The following is a 24073-nucleotide window of genomic DNA, read 5'->3' on the forward strand; positions in this document are numbered from 1 at the left end:
CCACAATTACTTTCAGGCTGGCTGGAAGGCAGACATAATAGGGCAAAGAAGATTGTTGGTTTTCATGATGATCAGCAGTGACAGAACCTTGGTTCTGCATTGCTTTAAAGAGAGTGTGTGTGCCTGCTCCGTCGCTCAGTTATGTCTGACACTTTGTCACCCCATGGGCTATAGCCCACCAGGCTCCTCTGTCCACTCGATTTCCCAGCCAAGAATACTGGAGTGGGTGGCAATTTCCTACTCCAGGGGATCTTCCTGATCCAGGGGTCAAACCCGTGTCTCCTGTGCTTCCAGCATTGGCAGGCAGATTCTTTACCACTGCGCCACTCAAGCAAGAGGCATGCTATTTGAGACAGCTTGTTTTGCCATAACTGTTTCAATGGATTTTGATTGAAAAGAACACAGTGGAATAGAAGATGCTGGAAAGCACCTTGCTGTTTGGATGGTTCAAGGCTCCTGCCCCTATTTGGAGCTGGCTTCCCTGCTGCAAGGGACCGGAGGTTTAAGCAACAGCTTGGTGAACATCCGCCGTATAGGACTCAACACTATAAGCGTTTCCACTTCCCCCTTGCCTTGTTTACCACCGATACCACCTTATCTCTGAGAAGTCCTTGATACTGTGCCTTTTAAAGTGCAAATGTTGTTTCATTCTTCCCCCAAATTTCATTAATTAGGCACATCTATCTGCACATCACCAGGGCCATTATTCATTAATGTTTTCTTTGAACACATCACACTGTGACACAGATGCAGACTTTAGCTTCATCATAAACACTAATATGCACGAACTCTTGTATTTCTTGGGTTTATTATATTGATGTGGGAAAGACTGCTCTTTTTCTTAATAGTGTTGCTGTGGGAGGTACACCAAGGCAAACTTCTCACTGTCCTAAATTTGCTAAGAATACTGAAGCACAGAGAACGTCACCAACTTGCTCAAGGTCACAGAGCTACTGGCGGTGACAGAACTGGGATTCAGAGTATCCAGCTCTTGGTTCCATCATGGGCTGTCCCTGCTACAGTACCTCAAATCGTTCTTAACTGAGTTCTGCATGCACACCAGGCACTCTGTCAAAGGTGAACTGCCATGGGACCAATGGGAGCTCCCCAAAGCAAACTCTTCTATAAGATTTTTCCCCTTTGAGTGTGTTATATCCAGTGCATGGTGCTGGTTTCTCACAGCTAACATTTTTTATCTGCCTCTTCGCAATTTGTAATCTTCTGACCCATCTGTGAGCATGTCTCATTTACAAGTGTGTATCCTTGTTTACGTTACTAAGATGTTCACAGTTTTGATGATGGAGGCTATCTGACACACTCACGAAGACAGGTAAATTTCCTCTTGGGAGGTGTAGTGAGTTTTCCATGTGGGTGTCTAATTCATTCATGATGGGTGTTTTTGAGAGCACCCACAGTACCACCATCCCAGTGTTGAGGGAACCCTTCAGTGAGGCCAAAGGGTGGCTCCCTTCCTGATTCTGGAAGCCACTGGCTTCTGGAAGATTCTCTACCCTCCTATCAGCATATGATGGTGGGCTGGTTTCTGAATGATTACAGAGTTGCTGATCTGTTCTTAAATTCAGCCCCTAACCTAGAATTTCCAGATGTACAAGCTGGATTTAGAAAAGGCAGAGGAACCAGAGATCAAATTGCCAACATATGCTGGATCATAGAGAAAGCAAGGGAATTCCAAAAAGAAATCTACTTTGGCTTCCTTGACTGTGCTAAAGCCTTTGACTGCATAGATCACAACAAACTATGGAAAATTCTCAAAGAGAATGGGAATACTAGACTACCTTACCTGCTTCCTGAGAAACCTGTATGCAGGATAAGAAGCAACAGTTAGAACTGGATATAGAACAACAGACTGGTTCCAAATTGGGAAAGAAGTACATCAAGGCTGTATATTATCACTGCTTATTTAACTTATATGTAGAGTACATCATGTGAAATGCCAGGCTAGATGAATCACAAGCTGGAATCAAGATTGCTGGAAGAAATAACAAATCTCAGACATGCAGATGATACCACTTTAATGGCAGAAAGTGAAGAGGAACTAAGGAGCCTCTTGATGACAGTGAAAGAGGAGTGTGAAAAAGCTGGTTTAAAATTCAAAATTCAAAAAATGAAGATGATGGCATCCGGTCCTTATCACTTCCATGGTAAATAGAGAGGAAGAATGTGTAAACAGTGTCAGATTTCATTTTCCTGGGCTCCGAAATCAATGCAGACAGTGACTGCAGCCATGAAATTAAAGACGCTTGCTCCTTGGAAGAACAGGTATATGTGAATCCTAGACAGTGTTTTAAAAAGCAGAGACATCACTTTGCGACAAAGGTCCATATAGTTAAAGCTATGGTTTTTCCAACAGGCATGTGTGGATGTGAGAGCTGGACCATAAAGAAGACTGAGCGCTGAAGAATTGATGCTTTGGAACTGGGGTGTTGGAGAAGACTCTTGAGAGTCCCTTGGACTGCAAGGAGATCCAACCAGTCAATCCTAAAGGAAATCAGTCCTGAATATTCTTTGGAAGGACTGATGCTGAAGCTGAAGCTTCAATACTTTGGCCACCTAATGCGAAGAACAGACTCACTGGAAAAGATCCTGATGCTGGGAAAGACTGAGGGCAGGAGGAGAAGAGAGCGAAAGAGGATGAGATGGTTGGATGGCATCACTGGCTCAATGGACATGAGTGTGAGTAAACTCAGGGCGATAGTGAAGGACAGGGAAGCCTGGCATGCTGCAGTGCATGGGATCGCAAAAGGTCGGACAGGACTTAGCAATTGAACAACAACCTAGAATTAAATCACACATTCGAACCCAGGATTTCCACCAAAATGTATTATACAAACTTGAGCTGCTTTACATCTTAATCTCCAGTCACACAGGCATTCTTTCTGATTCGAGTTAAACACAACTAGATCATTCCTACCACATCATGGCTTTTGTCGTTTCTGCTCCCTCTGTTTGGAATGTTCTTTCCCCAGTTCTTGCCACCTGGGTTTTCATCATTCATATTTCAGTACAAACATCTCTTCAAGGTCTTTCCCATTCTATTCGAAATTGTACCCTGAATCCTCACCCCAATGACTCCATGACCTTCTCTTTATGGGACCTATTGCTATCCCCAAAGTGTTTATTTGTTTACTATCTACCTCTCACCTGCCCTCAGGAGAATGTAATTCCCATTAAGGGAAAGAAGAGACCTCTCTTGTGCACCACTTTCTCTCCAGGGCCAAGCAGGGCACTTGATAAGTAGTTTCTAGGTAAATAAATGCACAACTATGGTCCAGTCAGTGGAGCGAGGTGTGGAGGAGAAAAGAGAGCTGTGGAATCAAATGGAAGCAGCCTTCTGTTACAATATAGAGATGAGAGCACGGACTTAGGAGTTAGACAGGCCTGGGTTCCAATGCCTCTACCAATCCGGCTGTGCACCATAAGGAATTTACTTAATCTCCACTCTTTCTATACACTGAGAGTAAATGAGAATTCAGCAGGTTTCAGAATATCCCGAGCCTGGTCTGGTGCCAGCCATCGTAACAGGATCTCAGCAAATGTTAATTGACTTCCCTTTGCCTGGAAATGCCAGAAGAAAACCCATGAATTTCATGACACAGCCTTTGTAATACACTTGACAGCTAATAAAGAACTCAGGCATCCTTATATTTGGCACAATCTGCTTAAATGCAACTGCTGTACAATTTTCAAAGAGCAGTGACATTTTCGGCACTTGGTTCTCTCATGTAGACTCCTGACAGGTTGTATAATCTTAAATCCACTGAAAAGAATCTCATCTTTTAGTGCCTGGCCTGTTTGATGGAGGTGTCCCTGCCCTGTATATTCAAGTACCCGCTGTATGATAGAACCGCACACGCCATACACAGTTCCTCTGGCTGTTGAACGCTACGTTCCTCAGGTGGCATCCTTGACTTTGAAGTTCTTGTCAGCAACTGGCTTTCCTGGCGCACACTCAGTTCACAGTGGCATTTTACTTATAAAGCCCTTGTTCAGAATATTAAAAAGGGCGCACCACAGACTCCATTCCTTTGCTTCAAGGACTGTGATTTTGTAAAGCTGGATCCTGTGGTCTACTCAGGAGAGAATCACTGGCTGCAGCAAATATTTTAAAATGGTTTTGGATTCGGTCCCGTGGTGTTAAGTTGGCCAGTAGCTGTACCTACTCAGTCTGCTCATGGGGAGTATGGTTCTCCTTCCTCCTTCATCCCAGATGATGAGCTGGACTGGTTGAACTGGACAATTTCACAGGACTTCCAAGGTCACTCAGGCCACTTTCTCTAGTCATGCAGGATGTTGCTTTCCTATTGAAAAAACCACTGGCATCTCTCAGATACAAACTCAGATACAAAGTTTTGAAGTTTGTTAGTCTCTACCTGGATCAGCAAAATATTTAGTGAATTGTGAACCACGGGTAAGGCCTCTGGGTTTTCCTCATTCTTCATTGCAGTGATAGCTAGATTTATTCCATTCAAAACTGGTCCCCAAGAACAGGAGATGGGGCCTTGCTAAATGTGCCTTATCATGCTGACTACTCTGACACCGTAATTGCATGATGTCCGAACTTGGTCTTTGGTCTGAAGATCAAATGAGTGAGCAGAGCGCAGAGTGATGTTGAGAAACCCTATAAGGGACGGCAGATGGAGGCCTAGAACACTATGTTCCTGGCATCAGGATGTGAGGACCTGGGATCTTCTCAGATACGTCCTTTAGGACTTTGCAGATGTTGATGGCAACTAGCTACCTTGTACCATTTTTGAGAAGCAACAATAACAAGATGAATTTTGAGTTCTGATAGACAAGGTTTCCTCAGCCTCAGCACTACCGACATTTTGGGCTGGATGATTTTTTTTGGTTAGGAGGCTGTCCTGGGTAGTAGCATCCCTGGCCTCTACCACTAGATGCCAGTAGCGTCTTTTGAGTTGTGACACACAAGGACACGTCCAAGCGGCGCTAACTGTCTCCTGGGGCGAGAGTGGGGTGGGGGTGACTTGTTCCTGGTTGAGAACCAGTGGTGCAGACTGAACGGTGGGAGATTCTGTGGCCACAAAAAAACTTCTCTGAGGGTATTCTAGCTTCTGTTGGCTTTCCTGGAGCTGTTTGAACCTTGAGTTTCCTGGGAAGTAGACATTTAATGGACCTGAAGATAAACGAAGGATGAACTAAAGGAGAAGGTGAGAGAGGGCGGTACCTGAATGCATGCGACTCCTTTTCTCTCTCTTCCTTCCTCTCCTGTGTACCTGCTAATCCTCTCGCAGGGAGAGCCAGGTTGTAGACGAGAAGAAACCCGACTGAACTGGAGAAGCTAGAGTGGGGAACTCCAGCACCTCAACCTGAACTAGGGGAGCCTGAGGCTTTTTAGAACTTCAAGTAGACCTGATATTTAAATTCAGGCATCAGCAATTTATTGCAGACAGCATAGAAGGCTTTTTGGAGGCAAGCTGGGCAACTGCCAGGGCCCTTGGCAAAACTGCAAGGTAGGCATAGCTGTTTTTGCCACCACCTCTCTTTCTGAATGTCCCCACACCCATCTCACTTTCTCTGCCCTCCAGGCACGGAGCCGCCTCATGAAGCCCTCTGGCTGCTCCAAGTCTGCCTTTCCCGCTGGAGTCATCTGTTTCATTACCTCCCCCACTTTAACTTTCCTCCCCTGAATGCTGATTTCAGCTACTTTGGGGGGGGGGGGCAGTTAAGATGAAAGATTCAAATATTTCACACCAACAGAAGAGTCAGTAGATTTAACCTACTCAGGGGATGATATTTTGACTCTTTGCTACTTCTTTTTTAAAACACAGTTTGGAACAAAAGGTTTTCCTATGGCTCATCTAACTTCCCTGAAATAGGTATCATGGTTGTGTACTTTCCAACCACAGTATCACCACTTGACACTCACAATGTGCAAATTCCATAAACTGGAGCTTTAACTTAGAAACGAGCTCCACACGAGGTAAACTGTGCATTTCCCATCAGAAAAGATTCAAATTTCTTGGCCTAACATACAAAGGCTTTACAATCTGCCTTTCTAGCCTCTTCTCCATTCACTCACTCAAATATGGTGGAAAAGATACACACGAATCATGGCCTTCACCCTCTCAACATTCATAGAGCCAGTGGGGAGATACACATAAGAAAGAAGAAAAAACCAATATGGTGTCATACATTAAGCCAGGGTAGGTAGGGGAGGCTCGGGAGCACCTCGTAGGGGTCACTAACCCTAACTGACTGGTCCAGGGAGGGCGTCTCACTGCTCTGCTCTCTTCGTGGATGCCTCGCCATCTCTCCCGAGCTGCGTGCACAATGGTCTCTCTGTCTGGAATGCCCTCTTATGATCTGTCTGGGAAACTCTTAATACCCTTTATGATCCAGCTTAACTGTTAACCTCCAGGAGAATTTCTCTGGCTGTACTTTGCCCTCCCTTGTTTTTCTCTGCTTCACATCCCACTCACACCCGCCCACCTCAAATGAAAGTATTTTCTTTCCTTTGAGCCAAGTCCTTAAACATCATCTCCATGGAAATATGTATTGATTTGTTTACTTGTCAGTCATCCCCATTAGACATTTTTCAAAGCCAAGGCATTAATGTATGTGGCCCACAGAAGTGCTCAGTAAATGTCACTGAATGAATGAACCCATTCTAAGTAGAATATGGAAATGTGGTGGCAGGATGTCTGCTTTATTCCTTTTTGTATTACACTGTGACAATGACATCTTGCTAAAACATAATGATGAGCCAGATCAAGAAGTAGCCCCCTCTAGTTTTAACTCATCAGCGGATGTCATCTACTTGAACTGAGTGTGTCATCGTGGCAAAGACTCAAAATTCTGCGTCTGACCTTAAATTATAGGGGTCTTCTGCGAAGCATGTCCTCATCTTAACTTCAGGCCTGATATTCTAGACACCAAATATCTGGCTGAATGCCAAGCAATTCAGTCAAACGTCACCTGCCAGACAGAGTCTGAAATCTAATGGCAGGAAGCTCTATGCTCCACTGGACAGTATCTTGTAAAAGATCTTGAGCACCTTTCTTCCCCCCTCCTCGCTTCCTTACTGAGGCTGCAGGTTTATCTTGTCACATTTGAGAAAAAACAATTAACATGTGAATCTTGCTGGGACTGTCTGCTAATAGCTAACCTGTGTGGAGGTCAGTCTAATTTTCTGTTGTTGTTAATAAACATCAGTTAAAATCTGGCCACGTTATCAGACAGGATGTGCTCTGCTCTGCTTTGAGTAGAAACCAGCCATCTGCCTCGGTGCGTTTGGTCGGAACGCTGCGCCTGTGGAAAGGGCCGTTGTTACGGGATACATGGCAACCACCTCCAGTGTGGTACAGCGCATAATTGGCAGGGGTTCTGCTCCGGCCTCATCTGGTCCCACCGCTAGGCTCACACAGTTCTGTCTTCCTTTGTCAGGGGCTGCCAACAACAAGTGGCCTGACTGCCCTCCCGTCCTTCCCCCCTTTCTTCTGGTCTTGCCCCCTCTGTCCTCTCTTCTGCTATCCAACATTCCATCTCTGCACAGAGTCTAGAAAGATGACTTGTTCAACAAATACTTCTTAAATGTGGCTGCAATTCTCTTCTTGAATACATATTCAGCTACATTGCAGGAAGTTATCAACTGTAGGATCCCAGCTGAGTTTACTTTCTGTGTGTGTGTGTGTGTTTGAAGTATGAATCCATGATCACTACATTTAATTCACCCAAATTTTACATTCTTTTTTAATAAAATGTAACTTTTTCAACCTCTCAATCGAAACATTTCAAATTCCATTATGATTCATTGAAATCTTCTTTTTGAAACTGTGTAAAGCAGAGAACAACCTTACTCTTTTTCTAGTCCTTACATTAAGGGGTTTATTTCATGCATCAACTATTTTCTGAGCTATTTTTTTGTGTGTGTGCCAGACACAGTTTGAGATGCTGAGGCTACAGCAGGGAAGAAGGCAGATGTATTCCCGGCTCTCACAGAGCTGGTGTTCTGTAGGACTTTCATATACTAGAACTGCGCTGTCCAGTAGGGTGGCCATTAGCAACACACAGCCCTTTAAATTAAAACTTCCTTCACACTGGCCACATGTCAAGGGCCCACTAGCCACATGTGATGAAAAGTGCAGGTCTATATCAGTTCCACTATCACAGAAGATTCTAGGACAGGGTTAGTCTAAAAGAACTTATAAGACCTACTACCATGTTGAGAACTTGGGAAATCCCACAGCAATATTGTGAGATGATTTATTATGACGTAGATTATGACCCCTTCACACACAACCCTCCCTTTGAAACACAGAGATTACAGCTAGCATGCCTGGCGCCAAGAAGTTTATTTTTCTTTGGGGCATCCTGTTTTTCCTTACAAGATGGTTAAATGTGGGGGATAGCATTCTGAAATACCCATTTTTCCTGCTTGCCTTGCAAGCAGGTATTGGCTCTGAATCAGGGAAGGAAGGGTTGCAAGGCACAACCCAGAGACAGCCTTCAAGTCTCTGGTTGCTTTTGTGGTTCAGATGTATAAGCTGTCTGCACTTTCAAGCATGTATATTATATGTATATATATATATATAGGTATGCATGCTGAGTTGCTTCAGTTATGTCTGACTCTTTGTAACCCTATGGACTGTAGCCTGTCAGGCTATTCTGTCCTTGGGATTCTCGAGGCAAGAATACTGGAGTAGGCTGCCATGCCCTTTTCCAATATGTATATGTAATGTATATGTATATAACAGAATGGGCAACAGAAAGGAGAATCTAGGAAACAGGTGAAAGTGCTCTGGCAGGAACAAGACTGGAGGGAAAAAGGAGAGAAATGTGTGTCTATGCACACATGTGAGGCTGTTTCAGAGTGGATGCCAGTTTGCAAGTGCTTCGTAGGTTCAGGTTACATGGTCTTCCTGGCAGCTCAGTTGGGGTAGCAGAGTCCCAGAGGGAGAAAGTGTCTAGGATTTGAGGCTGTGGGAAGACCTCAAAAATCAACTAGATTTGCACAGTGATGAGTATAATGGACATTTTAGCAGCAAACTGTGTGGACATGTGTAGACGATGACTCAAAACTACAACCTGACCCATCCCCACATTTATCTACCTCAGGAAAAGTAAAGAGGGGTGATCCTGAGGTCATAATTTCCCTCTAGTGTAAGAGGGTAGGTATGTAAAATAGAAATAAGCAGAATTGTAATAAAAATACAGTTGATTTTTCTGGCAGCATCTGCACCTGCGGCCTAGGGGCCATACCCACTCCTTGCACACCAGAATAATCTGTCTCCAACACAATCTTGGAAACCTGAGCCATGGTCACTCTTGTATATCTATGAGACTAGATCTCATCATCCTCATCTGCCTCTTATGCTACCAGGCTCTAGTCTCCAGCTGCCTCAAACTGGAAATATTATTCTCACAACCATTTCTTACCCACAATCTCTATTTTTTGCAATGCAAACTCTTCCGCTTAACTATCCTGCTTTATGCTATTGTCTTCATAAGATGTTGGGCTTTCTGCCCACTGAATTTTTCTATTTCTCCCTTTCCCCAGAGCTTTCTGGAAGACCCTTACCACTGAACACAGACTCCTGCTTTCTTATACCACATTTTCTTGCCTTAGCTAAAATGCTTTTGCAGGAAGACACCTCCCTGTAACCTTCTCAAATGGAAATCACACATTTCTGCTCATCTGCCAGTGAGGTTCCCATAAGTCCTGTCTGCATTCTCACTGATACTTTGCCTCTTCTAAACCACTGATTTTCACTTTTGTGCAAAAAGCCCTTGCTCCCTTGAGTTTCAGGTCATCCTGCTCAAAGTCTCCTGTCTACTCCATCTTGTGTCATTAGTATGGACACTTCAGTACCTGTAGTGACAAACACAGAAGAAGCTAGCTTTGCTATGCAGGACCTCAATTCCAGTGTATCCTGGAACCCATTCTTATAGCCACTCTTAGATTTTATCATTATCCTAAATGTCCCACCTTAGTACCAGTTTGCCATTCTCTGACCACAGCATCTTATCGTCACTACTCTGAGGAACCTTAGTTCTCAGAATACTTGGTGTTCAGGCTAGAAGTCTAGTCCTTCGATTACTCTTTTTAATTTGGATGTACTTACCAATATTGTACCTTTATTTTCTTCACCCTCCATCTTAGAGTTCATAATGCATAACTTTAAGAATCCTTGCAAGCTTCTTCAAAATCCCTAGGCCCCTTTATTTTTGCTATATTGGCAAAACAAAGCTTCAATCTTGACTTAATCCAGCTATTTGTTTTTCCTGATCTGGGCTGCTGAGTTTTGACTGAGAAAACAGACAACTGAACTATGCAAAGAGGTGGCCCTAAGCGATTCTTTGATAGGTACTGAGTCAGTGACTTTCCCAAGAGGTGATTACAAAACAATACTTTTTCTTTGCCAAGCCTCACTTCATTGACACCACTCCCCCATATATATAAAACACTTCTCTTCCTCACTTTTCCCTGGTAAATGCTTTGCCTTGCTACTCATTTACTCTTAAATCACTTTAATTGATTTTTGCACTCCCCATTGAAATGCAAATTCTCTAGTGAACTTCAACTCCTCCACCTTAAATTCTCATCTGCTTCCTGCACTACCACCTTTTGCACCATCTGACTCTGCCCTGGTCCTTCTGAATTGACTTTCCTGAAGTTTCCTGCTGCCTATCTTCTCCATCCCAACTGCTGCTATATTAGCTAAAGTCCTCCCAGCTCCCATCTCCATCCCTTTTATGGACCCTTTACATTTTGCTTGATAGCTTCAACTAAGACTTATATCAGAGCATGGTACTACCCTGAGCATGAGGCACAGCTCCTCTAAAATCGACGCTCCTGGGTCTCTCTTCAGACCCATCTGTCCTGCTTCCTGCCTCCTGCCTCTCACCCTGCATCTGCCATATTAAATTACCTGCTGAGCCTGGAACTTTCCATGTTAGGTCTCAGTTTGGAATGTCATTCTTCTCCTTCACACCCCCCTGCTCCCATCTGCCTAGCAAATATCTACTTATATTTCAGGGCTCAATTCAACCTTCCCACTCTGCAAGGGTTCCTCTATTGTGCCCCTCCTTTCACCTTAGGAAGAACTGGCTACTTGCTCTTTGGGGCTCCATCCCCAGGTATATTGACCATGTCAGTCTGCCTCTCCTGGACTGCAAACTCCTTGAGGACATTGTGTCTGTCACATGCATCTCTGTATCTAGATGCTCAGTTCACAGTAGGAATAAAATAAATGTCCATTGAATGGATACAGTGGATTCCACTGAATCAAGAATGAACAAATTAAAAATGGAGCCTGAGCTGTGGGCAAAGGCTAAAATCAGTCTGATGACAGTGGAACAAATGCTGGCCATAATGTGAACGGAATTTCATCACAACGGCCTGTCTGCAGATAGTTCCGCTGGTTGTAAGACTGCTAAGCCTCAGTTTGTATTAGTAAACAAGTCGGGTGGGGATTCTCTGGAGTGTAAGGTGACTTTCAGGGATGGAAAATGGGGATGGTGCCTCATACTGGCTTGCTTCCTTAGCAATTTGTAAAAGCAAAAGCCAGCAAGACAATTCCCCCCTTCCCCAAAAGTTGGCTTTGGCTCAAGTTTGTCTCTTCCAAAATCCTTTCTTTGGTCAGGCAACACTCCCCATGCTATAGCTGTCAGGCGTTAGCATGCTCTGAATTCATTAGTCAAGGTCAGTCCCCAATACCAAACAGACGCACAGCCCCGAGTTTCCAGAACTGGAGTGAAACTTTAACAATAACCACCCTCTCTGTTCTCGCCATTCTGAGCTTCGCCACAGCAGGCATATTTTAGAGACTGGCCTTGTGCTATCCTAATTTCCACACCTGAAATGAGCAACGAATAATTTGCGACAGAAAAGTAATACAGGAGAATGTTTGAACTGTACATGCATATACATGCTCCTTGTTTCATGACAAAAGCAACACTTTAAATCCAGTCAATACCACACAGACAACAAGCCTACAGAGGCTTTTTTTTTAAATAGTAAATAAATAAATGAGCAAAACCAAACCAAAACGATAGCACAAAAATCCCTCTTACTCCAGATAACCTATTAACTTCAGATGGAAAGGCCTTAGGCAATAAAAGAAAAAAAACGTGATCTATGCATTAAGTAGGTTGGATAGTTAATTTGAGGTGACTAGAAACGACCAAACAATAAGTTGTCATGGTAGAAAGTAAGTTTTGGACATTCTGCTTTCGCATTACTAACCAAACTTGTGAAAATACTCAGAGAGACAGAAAGAAGGACTAAATTTATACTGATTTAATGCATTCAAGAGCATGACTCATTTTCCCCCTGCCCTGGTACAGCCTGGAGAATCTGTGTGTACAGCACGCAACACAAGGATGCCCTGTAAATAAAGGGAAGTCTCATTCATTCAGAGACTTGAGGAAGCCAGAGACACCCCATTTTCTCTGCCAATAAAGGTGTATTTCCAAGAACCTCACACACCAAAACGTAGAACCAGATTTCTCAGATGGCTAGAATCCATCTAATTTTAGCTTTGCCCCAGCCTTGGAACGAATGTGCTGAAAATTTATTCTGCACCTTCTCTTCTCTTAAGTGGTTTTTCTCCCCTCAGGCTCCAGTGGGATCCTGACCAGCTCTCAGAAGCCACGCAACAGGGTTCATTTAATGAGAGGCCCAGAAAGATGCCATCATTCGGTAGCAATACTTTTAGCAACCCAGAGTCCAAATTCCCTCATGGTAGCCCATAGATTGGGTCTTAGAGAGCTACTATATAAAACATAGACACCTGAGATGATTTAGGGCTATTAAAAAAAAAAACCAACCAGGAACCAACCAATCAGACAATGACGGCAAGTTCAACCCCCATCAGTTAATGAGGGTGTTTGGCAAAGCTGTCTAGACAGAGCAGATTGTCACTCTCCTTTCCTGAGTTTTATTATCTGCTGTTTCCAATCATGTTCTTACACTCACTTCTGCTCTCAACACCAAAGCAAATGTTTCAACTGCTAAATTAAAGATAAATTGAGATTAAGGCTGGGCTATCATTTGTGTTCATCCAACCTGGCTTAGAGGTGAAAAGTCATTTTGGGAATTTACATTCTTTTTTTCCCCCCTCTTTTTCCTTTTAGTCTTTAAGAACATTTGGAAAGTAACCTTAGAAGTGTCATTCTAGCTTTTTTTGGCCTTATTGATATTATCTGGGTTTAGGACAAACTACAAGAAAAAAATGAAATGTATTTTAAAAATCTGTAGTTGGGTAATCCTGTTTCCCAGAAGTGAGGGCACTTAAAGTTGTCCTCCCTTCTGAGGCATGGGACAGATGTTAATAACCTCCCCCTGACCCTGTGGCCCCCATTATACAACGACATGTAATACATTCACTCTAATGAAGAAAGATTATTTCTGCAATATGAAATGGCTTCAGCACTTTCACAGCTAAAAACAAGGAGTTAGACACGGAGCGCGTGCATTATGTTACCGATGAGTCCCTCTGAGAAGGTGAGCAAGAATGAGCAGCCCTTGCAGAGGCCCCCATAGGGCAGGTCCACAGGACGGGGCTGGTGGGCCCTGGCAGTCCAGGTGGATGTGGGACCCAGTTAGCCTGAACACATGCTTCACAAACCAACCTGGACACGGCACAGAGGGGAGGCAAGACGCCGCAGGGCAGCATAAACGATTCGTACCTTTCTCAAACAGCTCGGTACCGCGTCTCCTGGGCGGTTCTGGGTGACAGGGTGGGGCTGTCACCCAATCTCTCTTGGGCCCACTCAGTGCCACAACATGCAAATCAAATCATTTAGAGGACAGGGATATTCAATGACACAGGCCAAATTTAATGACAGATTTGGAGGCAGCCTTCTATACCCATTTGAGAAAGGACAAATACTCTTTAGCACTCTAGACAATCAACTGGCTGATTTAGCTTAGAACAGCGGCTGCTACTGCAGCCAATCTCAGAACATGGAAACAAAAGGTAAGTAGTTGCGGTAAGGGAGTCATGAAGGTTGCATCCATCCAAGGCTGGGTTGGCTACATACTGGGGTATGTAGGATACAGGGTAGAAATTTATTCTCACACACATAGGGCATCACAGGTCTAATCAACACTGTGGCACATTCTATTTTCATACTTCACTCACACAAAACACCACACTTCCATCTCCAGGGTTTTTTCAAGTTCTAAACTACAATCAGCCCTTCTTTAAAATAACAATAATAGATCCTCTGATTCAGCCAAATGGTGGTGTTTGTTGCACTAGGCTCCATTCATAGTACAACATCAATAAATGGCCACTTGTAGATGGACGGACAGAATCCCACTCATAAAGCACACCTATTACCTCCCTCTTTCTCCCATCCCAAAATGTCGCATTGTCAACAGACCTATGGGGCTTAATCTCATTTAGGGGAAGAAAGGAGAGAGAGGAAAAGCAAAATAATGTAAGTGGAAAAGCAAATTGTTGGGGAAAAATAGTGCATTTAATTTCTGAGAAGAATGATCACAGGTGGGCTTTCAAGTGTTATGTTGCCTTCAGGGACCATTTGAAAGAATGAATTCAAAAGAGTTTTTCCCAGTCCCTGGAAAGCTGTCTTGGTGAAAGCTGCATATTGTCAAAGATATTCCAACTGGGAGATGCAGTTAGAATTTTTGTTCAGTGAGTTGGCTAAGTCTCACGCAATGGGTATTTGTTCCAATTAGGTGTTCCAAAAAAACCTTCTTGCCTCAGATAACTCATTTTGAGAAGAAAAGAGTATTTGTTCAAAACTCATCATGGAGGAGAGAATGACAGACTAGTGTGTTCTGTGGCTTTGTACACATACTCTTCACAGGCCTGTAGGACTCACTGTTTTAGGTCATTTGTCCTTATCTTCCTAGTCTTAGTCCTACCTAAAACTGGCTGGGGTGGGTGTTGGGGGATGCCGACTAGTTTTTGCTCCTGTTCTTAATAAGCTATACTATCAGTTATATAACTCTAATCTGTGTCCACAGTCCAGAGCTCAGATGGCTGGTCTGTCAGCAAAAAATGTTAGAAAAATGTTAATTCAACAATGTTGGAAGGATGTTATTTCTAGAGCTAAACTCCTCAGGGAAGATGAGAAATGGTTGCTCCTGGGATTCAACTCCTCCACAATGAAAGATACTTCTTTTCTGAAGCTTTCTTCCCAAATAATTTCCCAGTGCTTGGTGTGCCCTGACATTTGGTCCAAATAAAATGCTGGAACAGACTCATAGGATACAACTATCTTCAAGCCCTGTACAAGAAGGGTGTTTATTACAGAGAATCAACATCTATTAGGGCATGAAGCATCAGGGGCCTGCTGGCACTCACTCCCCACAATGAGTCACTTCATGATATAGATACTATTTTTTTTTTTCTGGCATTTATAAGCAAGCAACTCAGTTCATAACCTAAGGCATTTTCCATACTTCCAGGCAATGAATACTAGCTTCTTTTGAGTCTCAATAGCACATAATTTAAGACAGTGGGAAAAGAAGCTGGAGAATAGTTTCCAGTGCAAGGAAAACACCATGCAGATGTTTGCCCTCACTCTTGAATTCTGATGGCGAAATTGAGAATTGTTTATTTGTTCTGAAGTCAAACCCAAGGAATTTATTTTTTAAAGGCTAGGATAGGGATGGGGGTTAATGATATAATATACTTTTAATATTGAAATATTCAACACATGGTCCCAGGATTTTGAATCCCCAAGGAATTTAGATCTTATAAAATGGTTCATTCTTGGTCAAATTTGGCACACCAGATGTCACAGGAAGGACATACCTGAAAAAACACCCAAGGACTACTTTGCTAAAATTGTATATTCACCTTCTATAATTGTTTTTTTCCTCCAAGATAGCAAGCTAGGAACCAGTCCTCTATCTTGAGCCATTTATTGAGAACAAACAAATGAACTTGGAAAAGATATGACCCAATTAAAGTTAAATACCTGACTTTGGTGTATGAGAATCATAAACTTGCTTACGGTCTATCTGGTCTGCAAACACTTCCCCATAAATCATCCAGTAGGGCATGTAGAAGATGTTCTTGGCCAGTTTCCATGATGGCTCCTCATTGGGAAAGAGAATGGCTTGCCTGGCGACCCCAAAACTCATGAGCACCACCAGCATAATGATGACAAAGTACATCATGTCTATCATCTGTAAGCAGGGGGAAGCAGAGGGAGAAACAAAAGAAAACCAGAATGACTGAGTATTCCTGTGATGCTGACACTGATGGAAAACTTGGTTCACTTTTGAGACTGCTGATAAGGGATGTTGAGATAGGGAGCTGTGATCAGGTAACCACTTGGTCTACTGAAACCAATGTCCAACAACTCTTATCAGTCACTAAGAAAATCATTTAAAAACAGAAAGCACATGTACAATGGAACCCCGTCATCTTCCATTGTTTTCTGTGGGACCTAGTCGTGACTAGGCATTAGAGTCATATGACACAGAAGCTTGAGCCTGTGAATGCATTGCTAACATTTTTTCTGGTCCTGGGAAAGACAAAGGTCCTTGCTGGGTCTCTTTCTTCTTAGCAAAGTTGGAACTGGGATAGTTGAATTATTTTGACAACTATTGCCATGCTGTAAATTCTCCAACTTCTGAAAGGCTTATCAAGAGCTGAAAAGCCCATGAGAATAATTATTTGTAAACAAGACTCAGACAACCCAAATATCCATCTTAAACTGCCTTACTCTTGTGGCCCCACCTCATTGCACACTTTTCTACCACAAACCAGTCTCTCAGAGAACCACTCTTTCTGCTCTTTCTTCTGCATTGTATTCTATCAGTTATAGAGGGTGTTTTGTGTAGGAATTAGAATCAGGTAGCCTAATGGCCTATTTCTGTGCTTGCTGTTGAAATGCTGGATTTTCCTCTTGACAAGTTCATAAAATTCTTGACTTGTACTGGACTCCATTCAAGTACAATGCTATCTCTTGTTCCTCTTTCTTTCTTTCTTTTTTGCTTGTTTTCATGATACATGTTATCTGGGATCTGTTTCTCATATGCCAAATTACTTTCCTTTTATCACCGAAAATAGATGAGGATGCAATAACTATTATTTTGCCTGGCCAGAACCCATTGCCTCCTTCTTTCAGAAACAGTTTTTTGTTTTTCCCACCCATTTTGGCCCTAAATGTAGGTGTCTTTTCCAGGCTGGGTTAATCACGGTAACTTGCTGTCTGGCAACAGTGACAGGAGGTAGGGATGTGACACAGGATAGGCCAACCAGAATCTTTTCTTTGGATTTTTTTAAACTGAAGTGGTGAGAGAAGTTCCCTTGCTATCTCTGTAATAAAGTGAATTCTGAGTGTCCAAGGCTGTTTCCCAGTAGGGAAACAGATCAGAGTGAATGAGGCAGGTATTCCAGGGAAGGAGACAGTGAGTTGTGATGGTGGCTGGGGGCCTGGGTGCAGTAGCTTCATCATGCCTTGCTGTAAATCAAGTCATCCCTCCTGGGTTTAAGTTAGTAGGAGACTGGTTTCTATCCCTTGCATAAAACCACCTAATACAAAAGACTGTCTTCTCTTGGATATCAAATTTCCTGAAGGAATGCCCATCCACAAAGAAAGACTGATGATAATTTTATCAGCGGCAATGAAGGCTTTAAATTAGTTTTAAATTTCATTTTGCAAGGATACATTCCATGGTGCCAGTTACTGGAATTAAAACATTACAGCCTTCCTGTAGGCCTCAGGACACTAGGGGCTCAATACATTTTAAGTTAATTAATCAACTTGCAAGGCAACTTCAAAACCTCTCAAGTACTGTCTGACTTTGAAACTAAATATCTCAAAATTTGATGTTCATTCATATCTGTTCACTGTCCTTAAAAATATATGCTAGTGAGTTATTCTTTTCACAACTTAGTAGCCTCAGAACTCTCTTAAAATGAGCAAGTCAGCAGTTTTATAGGAAACATGGGTCCGTTTCTCATCCCCTCTCTCTCTTATCTTGCAAAATTCTTTCATCATTTATTTACAAAAAGTTCTATTAATGAAAAAGCACAAAGGGGTCCTTTCTGTTATGTTTATTTAGACTGATTAAAAGGTGGGTGGGGAGAGGAAGGTGTTTACTTATGAGATTTAGGACCTAGTTTGATCCAAGAAAATTCAGCCAGTAAATACAGCAACTGTTCTAATCTAATTTCTCAGGACTGTTTCCATTCAGCTTGATCGCAATACCTATTCAAAGGGTCAAAACAATCAAACACACACTGTTCTCAAACACTTAACTTCACATATTTCAAAGGCGCCATCGCTTCCATATAAATACTGATATCTGTTGGAGTGAACTGCAGAAACAAGACATTATGAGTGAGAACCGGGTCTGGCTTCTGCTTTTAAACCAAAATTGTCCAAATTGGTTCAATACAAAGAGTGCTGATCGTCTCTCATTCTTTTAAATATCTTTTGGCTGGGTTGTATAGAGGAGAGCATATACTGCAGTGGTTAAGCATGTCCTCAGGTGTCAGAATATCTGAGTCCTCACCTTGGCTCTGCTAGCAAGAACAACTAGGTGATCTTGGGCATGTTGCTTGGTCTCGGTTTTTTTCTTTTAATTTGTAAAGTAGGGATAATAATCATAACAGTAATGATGCATATTATTTTTGTAAGGATTAAATGATATAATGTGTGAAACACAATGTGGGTAGTTCTTGGTAAAAGTTAATGTATTATTATTATTAGAATTGAAAAAAAAGATCATGCTGTGGAGTGAAAGAGGAATGTGAAGCCTTTGTTTCTTGCTCAGTTTTAGTCTGTTAATTGTGAGATGAATAAACTAAAGCCTATTTCATGGGGTTGTAATGATGATTGACATGTTTGACATGGTATTTGGTGCATAGTAAATACCTATTTTTGTTGTTTTTATCCACATTACATAAGTGAACTTAGGACTAGGCTTTAGAGAACCACTGAGAAGTGGAATATGCCCTATTAGCTGATTCTAGAGCTGAAGATCAGTTGGAATCATACTGTAACCAGTGTTGAGTCCAAGTACCTTAGCTGCCTTCAGCTGTGCCTGGACCAGGTAAGTTACTTCACTGCTTAATATTAAATAAGGGCTTTTGGGATAATCACATCTAGGCATGTTTTGTTAAGCTTCCACTCTGGCAGTCCACCTGGCTCACTCATAATTCTATAGACATAGTTTACCTATCTTCTGGATCAGTGGCTCAGTTACTGAACTAGTTATCTTAAAAGCCCTAGAAAGACAACAAAGTCCCCCCAAATACTCATTTTCTACTTATGAATGATCTCACTAACTAGTTAAGAATAAGTTAGAATGTAGAAAAATGCAGTACATCTCTCTTGCTCACTCCACGGTAAGGGTTCATTCTTATCAAAACTGGGGAAATAATTATGTCATTATTAAAAAAGACAGAGATGAATTTTAAAATAAACGTGGGGCATTAGAGTGACTAGTTATTTCAAGTATTTACATGTGACCCAACCTCTTAAGAGTATTACACCTGGTTTGAGTCCTTCCTAATTCTATTTACTGAAATAAGGTAATGATCAATTAGGGAAAACCAAACATCAGATAATGTATTTGCATAATACAGTGGTTCTCAACAGACGGTAACTTGCTCTGCAGGGAACATATAGCAATATCTGGACATGCTTTTGTTGTTGTTGTGTGTGTATGTGTATGTGCATACACACATGTGCATGTGCTCATGCACACGCATATCACTGGCACCCAGGGGGTAGAGGCCAAGGATGCTGCTAAGACGCTCTGATGCAAAGGACAGCCCACCCCACCCCCAACAAAGAATTATCTAGTCCAAAGCAGCAATAGTGTCAAGGTCAAGAAAACTTGGCTTAATTTTGCAGCTGTTCTTCACTTTCATTGGGTACATTTGAAAATATATTTGACAATTTCATAGAACCTTGTCCCCTCTGTCCAGAAAATTCATACATCTACATGTTGTTATACATAAACTGTGTGGAGAACCAACAGATCCTGTCTCCTAAACCTCTCCCATAGGCGAGGTGGAGACTCTGCTTTTAGATGTGGAAATTTTCACCACCATCTCAAATTCAATACTACAGCACAATGACATAAGAGGCAATGTTATATAATAAGATACAGATTTGTTTTCTAGTCAAAAACCTCTGAAAGGAACTGGGATTCAGTTTTGGGTAAGTAACTAAAGCTTTTTTTTTTTAATTGGAGGTTAATTAACTCAAGCGTACTGAATTCATTAATGATCCTCCAATTAAAAAATAAATAAGCGGCCCACTCCAGTATTCTTGGCTTCCCTTGTGGCTCAACTGGTAAAGAAACTGCCTGCAATGCAGTAGACCTGGGCTTGATCCCTGGGTTGGGAAGATACCCTGGAGAAGGGAAAGGCTAGCCACTTTGGTATTCTTGCCTGGAGAATTCCATGGACTGTATAGTCCATGCGGTTGCAGAGAGTCGGACACAACTGAGTGGCTTTTGCTTTCACTGCTGAATTCAAGTTTTTCCACTATAGAATGGGCTTTGTGATATTCTCCGTAAACAATGCTGGTATTACAAACACCAAGCTTTTGTTCAAAAGGATTAGGAATGGAGCAAATACGTATGCTCAGTTTTTCCATTGTACTTTAACAATGATAAAAGATACAGTTTATCAACTTCCTACTGTGAATCAGACACAGTTGGTCACTTAACATGTGTTATTTCTAATTATCACTGCAAAGTTATGAGATTTGCATTTATTATAACTACTTGGAAATGACTAAACTGCATCTCAAAAAGCTGTTAAATAACTTGCTCAAGGTCTCATAACCCTTTCCTTTTAGATTCAAATTCTCCCTCTCTGTGTGACGTGTATGGTTTAACTGATAAAAGTACCCAGTTTCATCAGGTTCTGATTCTTCCTCTTCTGAGTTTGGAGAGGGAGCTGATTTACTGGTACATTTTCAGATTCACACTAATGCTGTCCTGTGAGTGCTCAGCCTTTATGGAGAAAGTCTAGAAATTAGTGTATGGTCCAGGGAAATTGGAACAAGTCCAAAGCCATATGTGAGGAAGCATATTAGGTTGGCACTTGGGATTCTTTTTAGAATAAGTATGAATTTCATTCTGGAACCTAGTTTTTAACACATCATTTTCTAGTAATGTAACAAAACACATGATATATTGACAGAACTTAATGTTCAACTCAGATTCAACATAGTTCATCTCATCTTAAATTGGTTTTTCTTCCGTCTATATACAGAGAAGACATTTTTCTAGAACTTCATTAAGAAAAAAGAAATCTGTTAAATGATGAGAGTAGATATCCATATCTTCTTCAATATCCAGCTAAAATGTAACCTCCACATGAAGCCTTCTCTGATCAACCTTTTACGTCCCTGTGGCGTTTTATACATTTTATACATTGCAATCTCTGTTACAGCATTCTCACACCATATGGTAGTTACACTCTCTTTCTCTCATCATCTATCTCACTGAATGAGGATCTTTATATACTCAATTCCCACTCAGGTGCCTGGCACAAAATAGATGATGTTTATTTGTCAGTGAGTGAGTGAGTGAGTGTGAATTCTCCGGTTATGTATACAGATGAAGTCAAACTTCTGAACACGTGAAAGGAATCAAAAAATAAAACACCTCCAGGGCCATCTCAGGCAGCGATGGCAGGCCCAAATGAATGATTTCCCTCTTCCGATGATAACCACTCCTCCTCTGAGAACTTATAACATGGAATCAGAGGACTCTGCTTACCATTTTTCCAATCATCATCACATATGGGCCCAAATACTTGTTCACGCCGAAGATGTCTAATAGACGAATGTACCAATAAATGATATTCACACAATAGATGACCCTCCCATCACTCCTGAAGGGTTGGTCCTGGAGACGAAGAATCATTCCAACAGAGAACAGAAGGATCGCTATGAGGTCTGTAACATTCCAGTACTCTTGCAACCACACCTTCACTTTTTGCAGCAACTTTCCTGGCTCTGACATCAAAATCTAAAAGTCAGGAAAGAGAGCGACGTTAGGTTTGATTTCTGTCTACATTTTCAGCCCAGTTGGAAAGTGCTTGGTCTCTTAGCCAACATTAGTAACTTTTTTTCTGTCTACCTGTATCTATTCAAGAGGCTCTGGATGATCTAAGCTTAGCTCAGTTGTATATAAGCAGTAAGTTTGATCCTTTAGGATGCCTTACAATCCTGACACACATTAGAGTTTTGCTATAAAATCATTCATTCCTAATACCCTGCAAATCTCCAAAATCCTTCTCCATCTCAGTAAACAGTATCACCATGTTGAGTTACTCAGGCCACTAACTTAGGAGGATTCCTTCACTCCCCTCTTTCACACCCATGTCCTCTGCATCAACATATCAGCTCTGTTCCCAAATACAACCTAGTGCGACCTCATCTCACTACCTCCGCTGCTGTCATCCTCTCCTAAGCCCCATCCCATCGCCCAGATGACTGCAATAGCCTTCTCACTGGTATGCTGGCCATCACTGTTGTCTAGCCAGCCTCTGAGCAGCACACAGAGAGACCTTTAAAAGCCTAAGCCATGATCTGGGCGGTGATCACACACTTGTATAGGTAGGTAAAAATGAACCAAGCTGTACCCTTATGAGTTGTTCATTTCTTACAGGTGAATTAAGCCTCAGTTTAAAAGAAAAAGAGAGACATGAGAGATGGATGAATAGCAGCAACACTAGAGCAAACTGTGGTAACAGAACACTTAAGCCTTTTGATGGCTTCCATTACAAATACAGAAAGATCCAAATTCCTTATGGTGGCCTCATTTAACATCCCACCATATTCTCCCTGTTCCCTGCTCTGAGGCCATCATGGTCTGCTCTTAAGATAACAAATCCATTCTACATTCAGGACACTTGCACTTGTTCCTTCTGTTGGGCATTTTCTTCTCCCTGATTCTTACACGTCTGGTGACTGCTTATACTCAAGGTCTCCCCTATTTCCTCCTCCTAGAAGAACTTTCTTGACCACCCTCCTTGCAGTGGTCTCCACATCCCCAAGTCAATTAGCCTTATTTATTTTTTGAAGATTTTTTTCCCCTCGTTGAAAACCTTCCTCATACATGTGTATGTATGTGTGTACATATATGCTGGTCTAACTAACTAGCTATCATGCATCCATGCATTCCTCTCAATATCCATTGATCTCTCATCTATAACTATAAACTTTGAGGACAGATCCTTTGTTCCCTAGGGCCTGCTACATAAGAGACACTCAAGAAATAGTTGTTGCTTGCCTGATTGATTGTTGCACAGATACCCCATAGTAACTATCCACTCCCTTGTATATCTTAACTGCTGGGTGGTATTCTGATTTATCTTAAATCCAGAGGGGACTTTTTGCTGCTCCTCACTCTATAAAATGCACAGCTGGATAGCAGGAGCTACTACCCATTCTGTACCACAGGGTGTGAGGAACCTCGTGAAGCTACGTAGCAGGGCTACCTTCATGAATCATTTGTGTTTATCTCTGAGATTTCCACCTCTTCAAGCCATGACCCACCCCTTTCCCAGTTCAGGATCTCTCAAAGAAGGGAGTGCAAAGATGGGACAGGTTTCATTTGCAGCTATTGATCTGAATCTACACAATGACTTTAGTAGCTTACCTTGGCCTGAAGTGTAAGGAAGGGTGGTCTTAGTAAGTCAAGACTGGAGCTTGAAAGGCTGAGCAAGTTACCAGGACCTACCTGGTAGCTTCATTCTTCGAGTACCTTATTCCTAAAACCCCTAGCCCTCAGCATGCACTGGAATCACCTGGAGGGCTGGTGAAAGCAGTTGCCTGAGCCCCACCCTTGGAGTTTCTGCTCTCATGTGTCTGATCCCGGGCCTGAGGATGTACATTTCTAAAAGCTCCCAGGTCATGTTGCTGACCACAGGTTGGGAGTCACTGTCCTGCCCTTGACGAATTCCTGTTGCAGTTGGAATTCCCCATCCCCCCTCCATCCTAACTAGGCAAAATCAGTGTGTGTGCTCCCGTAGGCGTCCTAAGGGGTTCGGGAATGTCTTAAATTAAGAGTTTCTCTAACCCTTGGCCCACACTCTCTTAAGGTTTGTAGCAAAATATTTTTTAAAAAACA

At 42.3% G+C, this 24073-nt stretch overlaps 1 protein-coding gene across 10 annotated transcripts in view; it reads right to left on the reverse strand.

The window, feature by feature from the left end:
* Positions 1-24073, reverse strand: part of TRPM3 (transient receptor potential cation channel subfamily M member 3) — a 283598-nt gene that overhangs the window by 41383 nt on the left and 218142 nt on the right. For 5 of the 10 annotated variants that reach the window (XM_065907659.1, XM_065907657.1, XM_065907654.1 and 2 more), the window contains 2 exons: positions 21716-21967; positions 15973-16147 (listed from right to left, as the gene is read on the reverse strand). In XM_065907659.1, the coding sequence (XP_065763731.1) occupies positions 15973-16147; positions 21716-21967 (427 nt within the window). Of the gene's footprint in view, positions 1-15936; positions 16148-21715; positions 21968-24073 lie in introns of all 10 variants that reach the window. The other 5 variants (XM_065907658.1, XM_065907655.1, XM_065907656.1 and 2 more) reach the window with 1 other exon arrangement.

The sequence above is a fragment of the Muntiacus reevesi genome, chromosome 17 (assembly GCF_963930625.1).
Source record: "Muntiacus reevesi chromosome 17, mMunRee1.1, whole genome shotgun sequence".
Taxonomy (NCBI): Eukaryota; Metazoa; Chordata; class Mammalia; order Artiodactyla; family Cervidae; genus Muntiacus; species Muntiacus reevesi.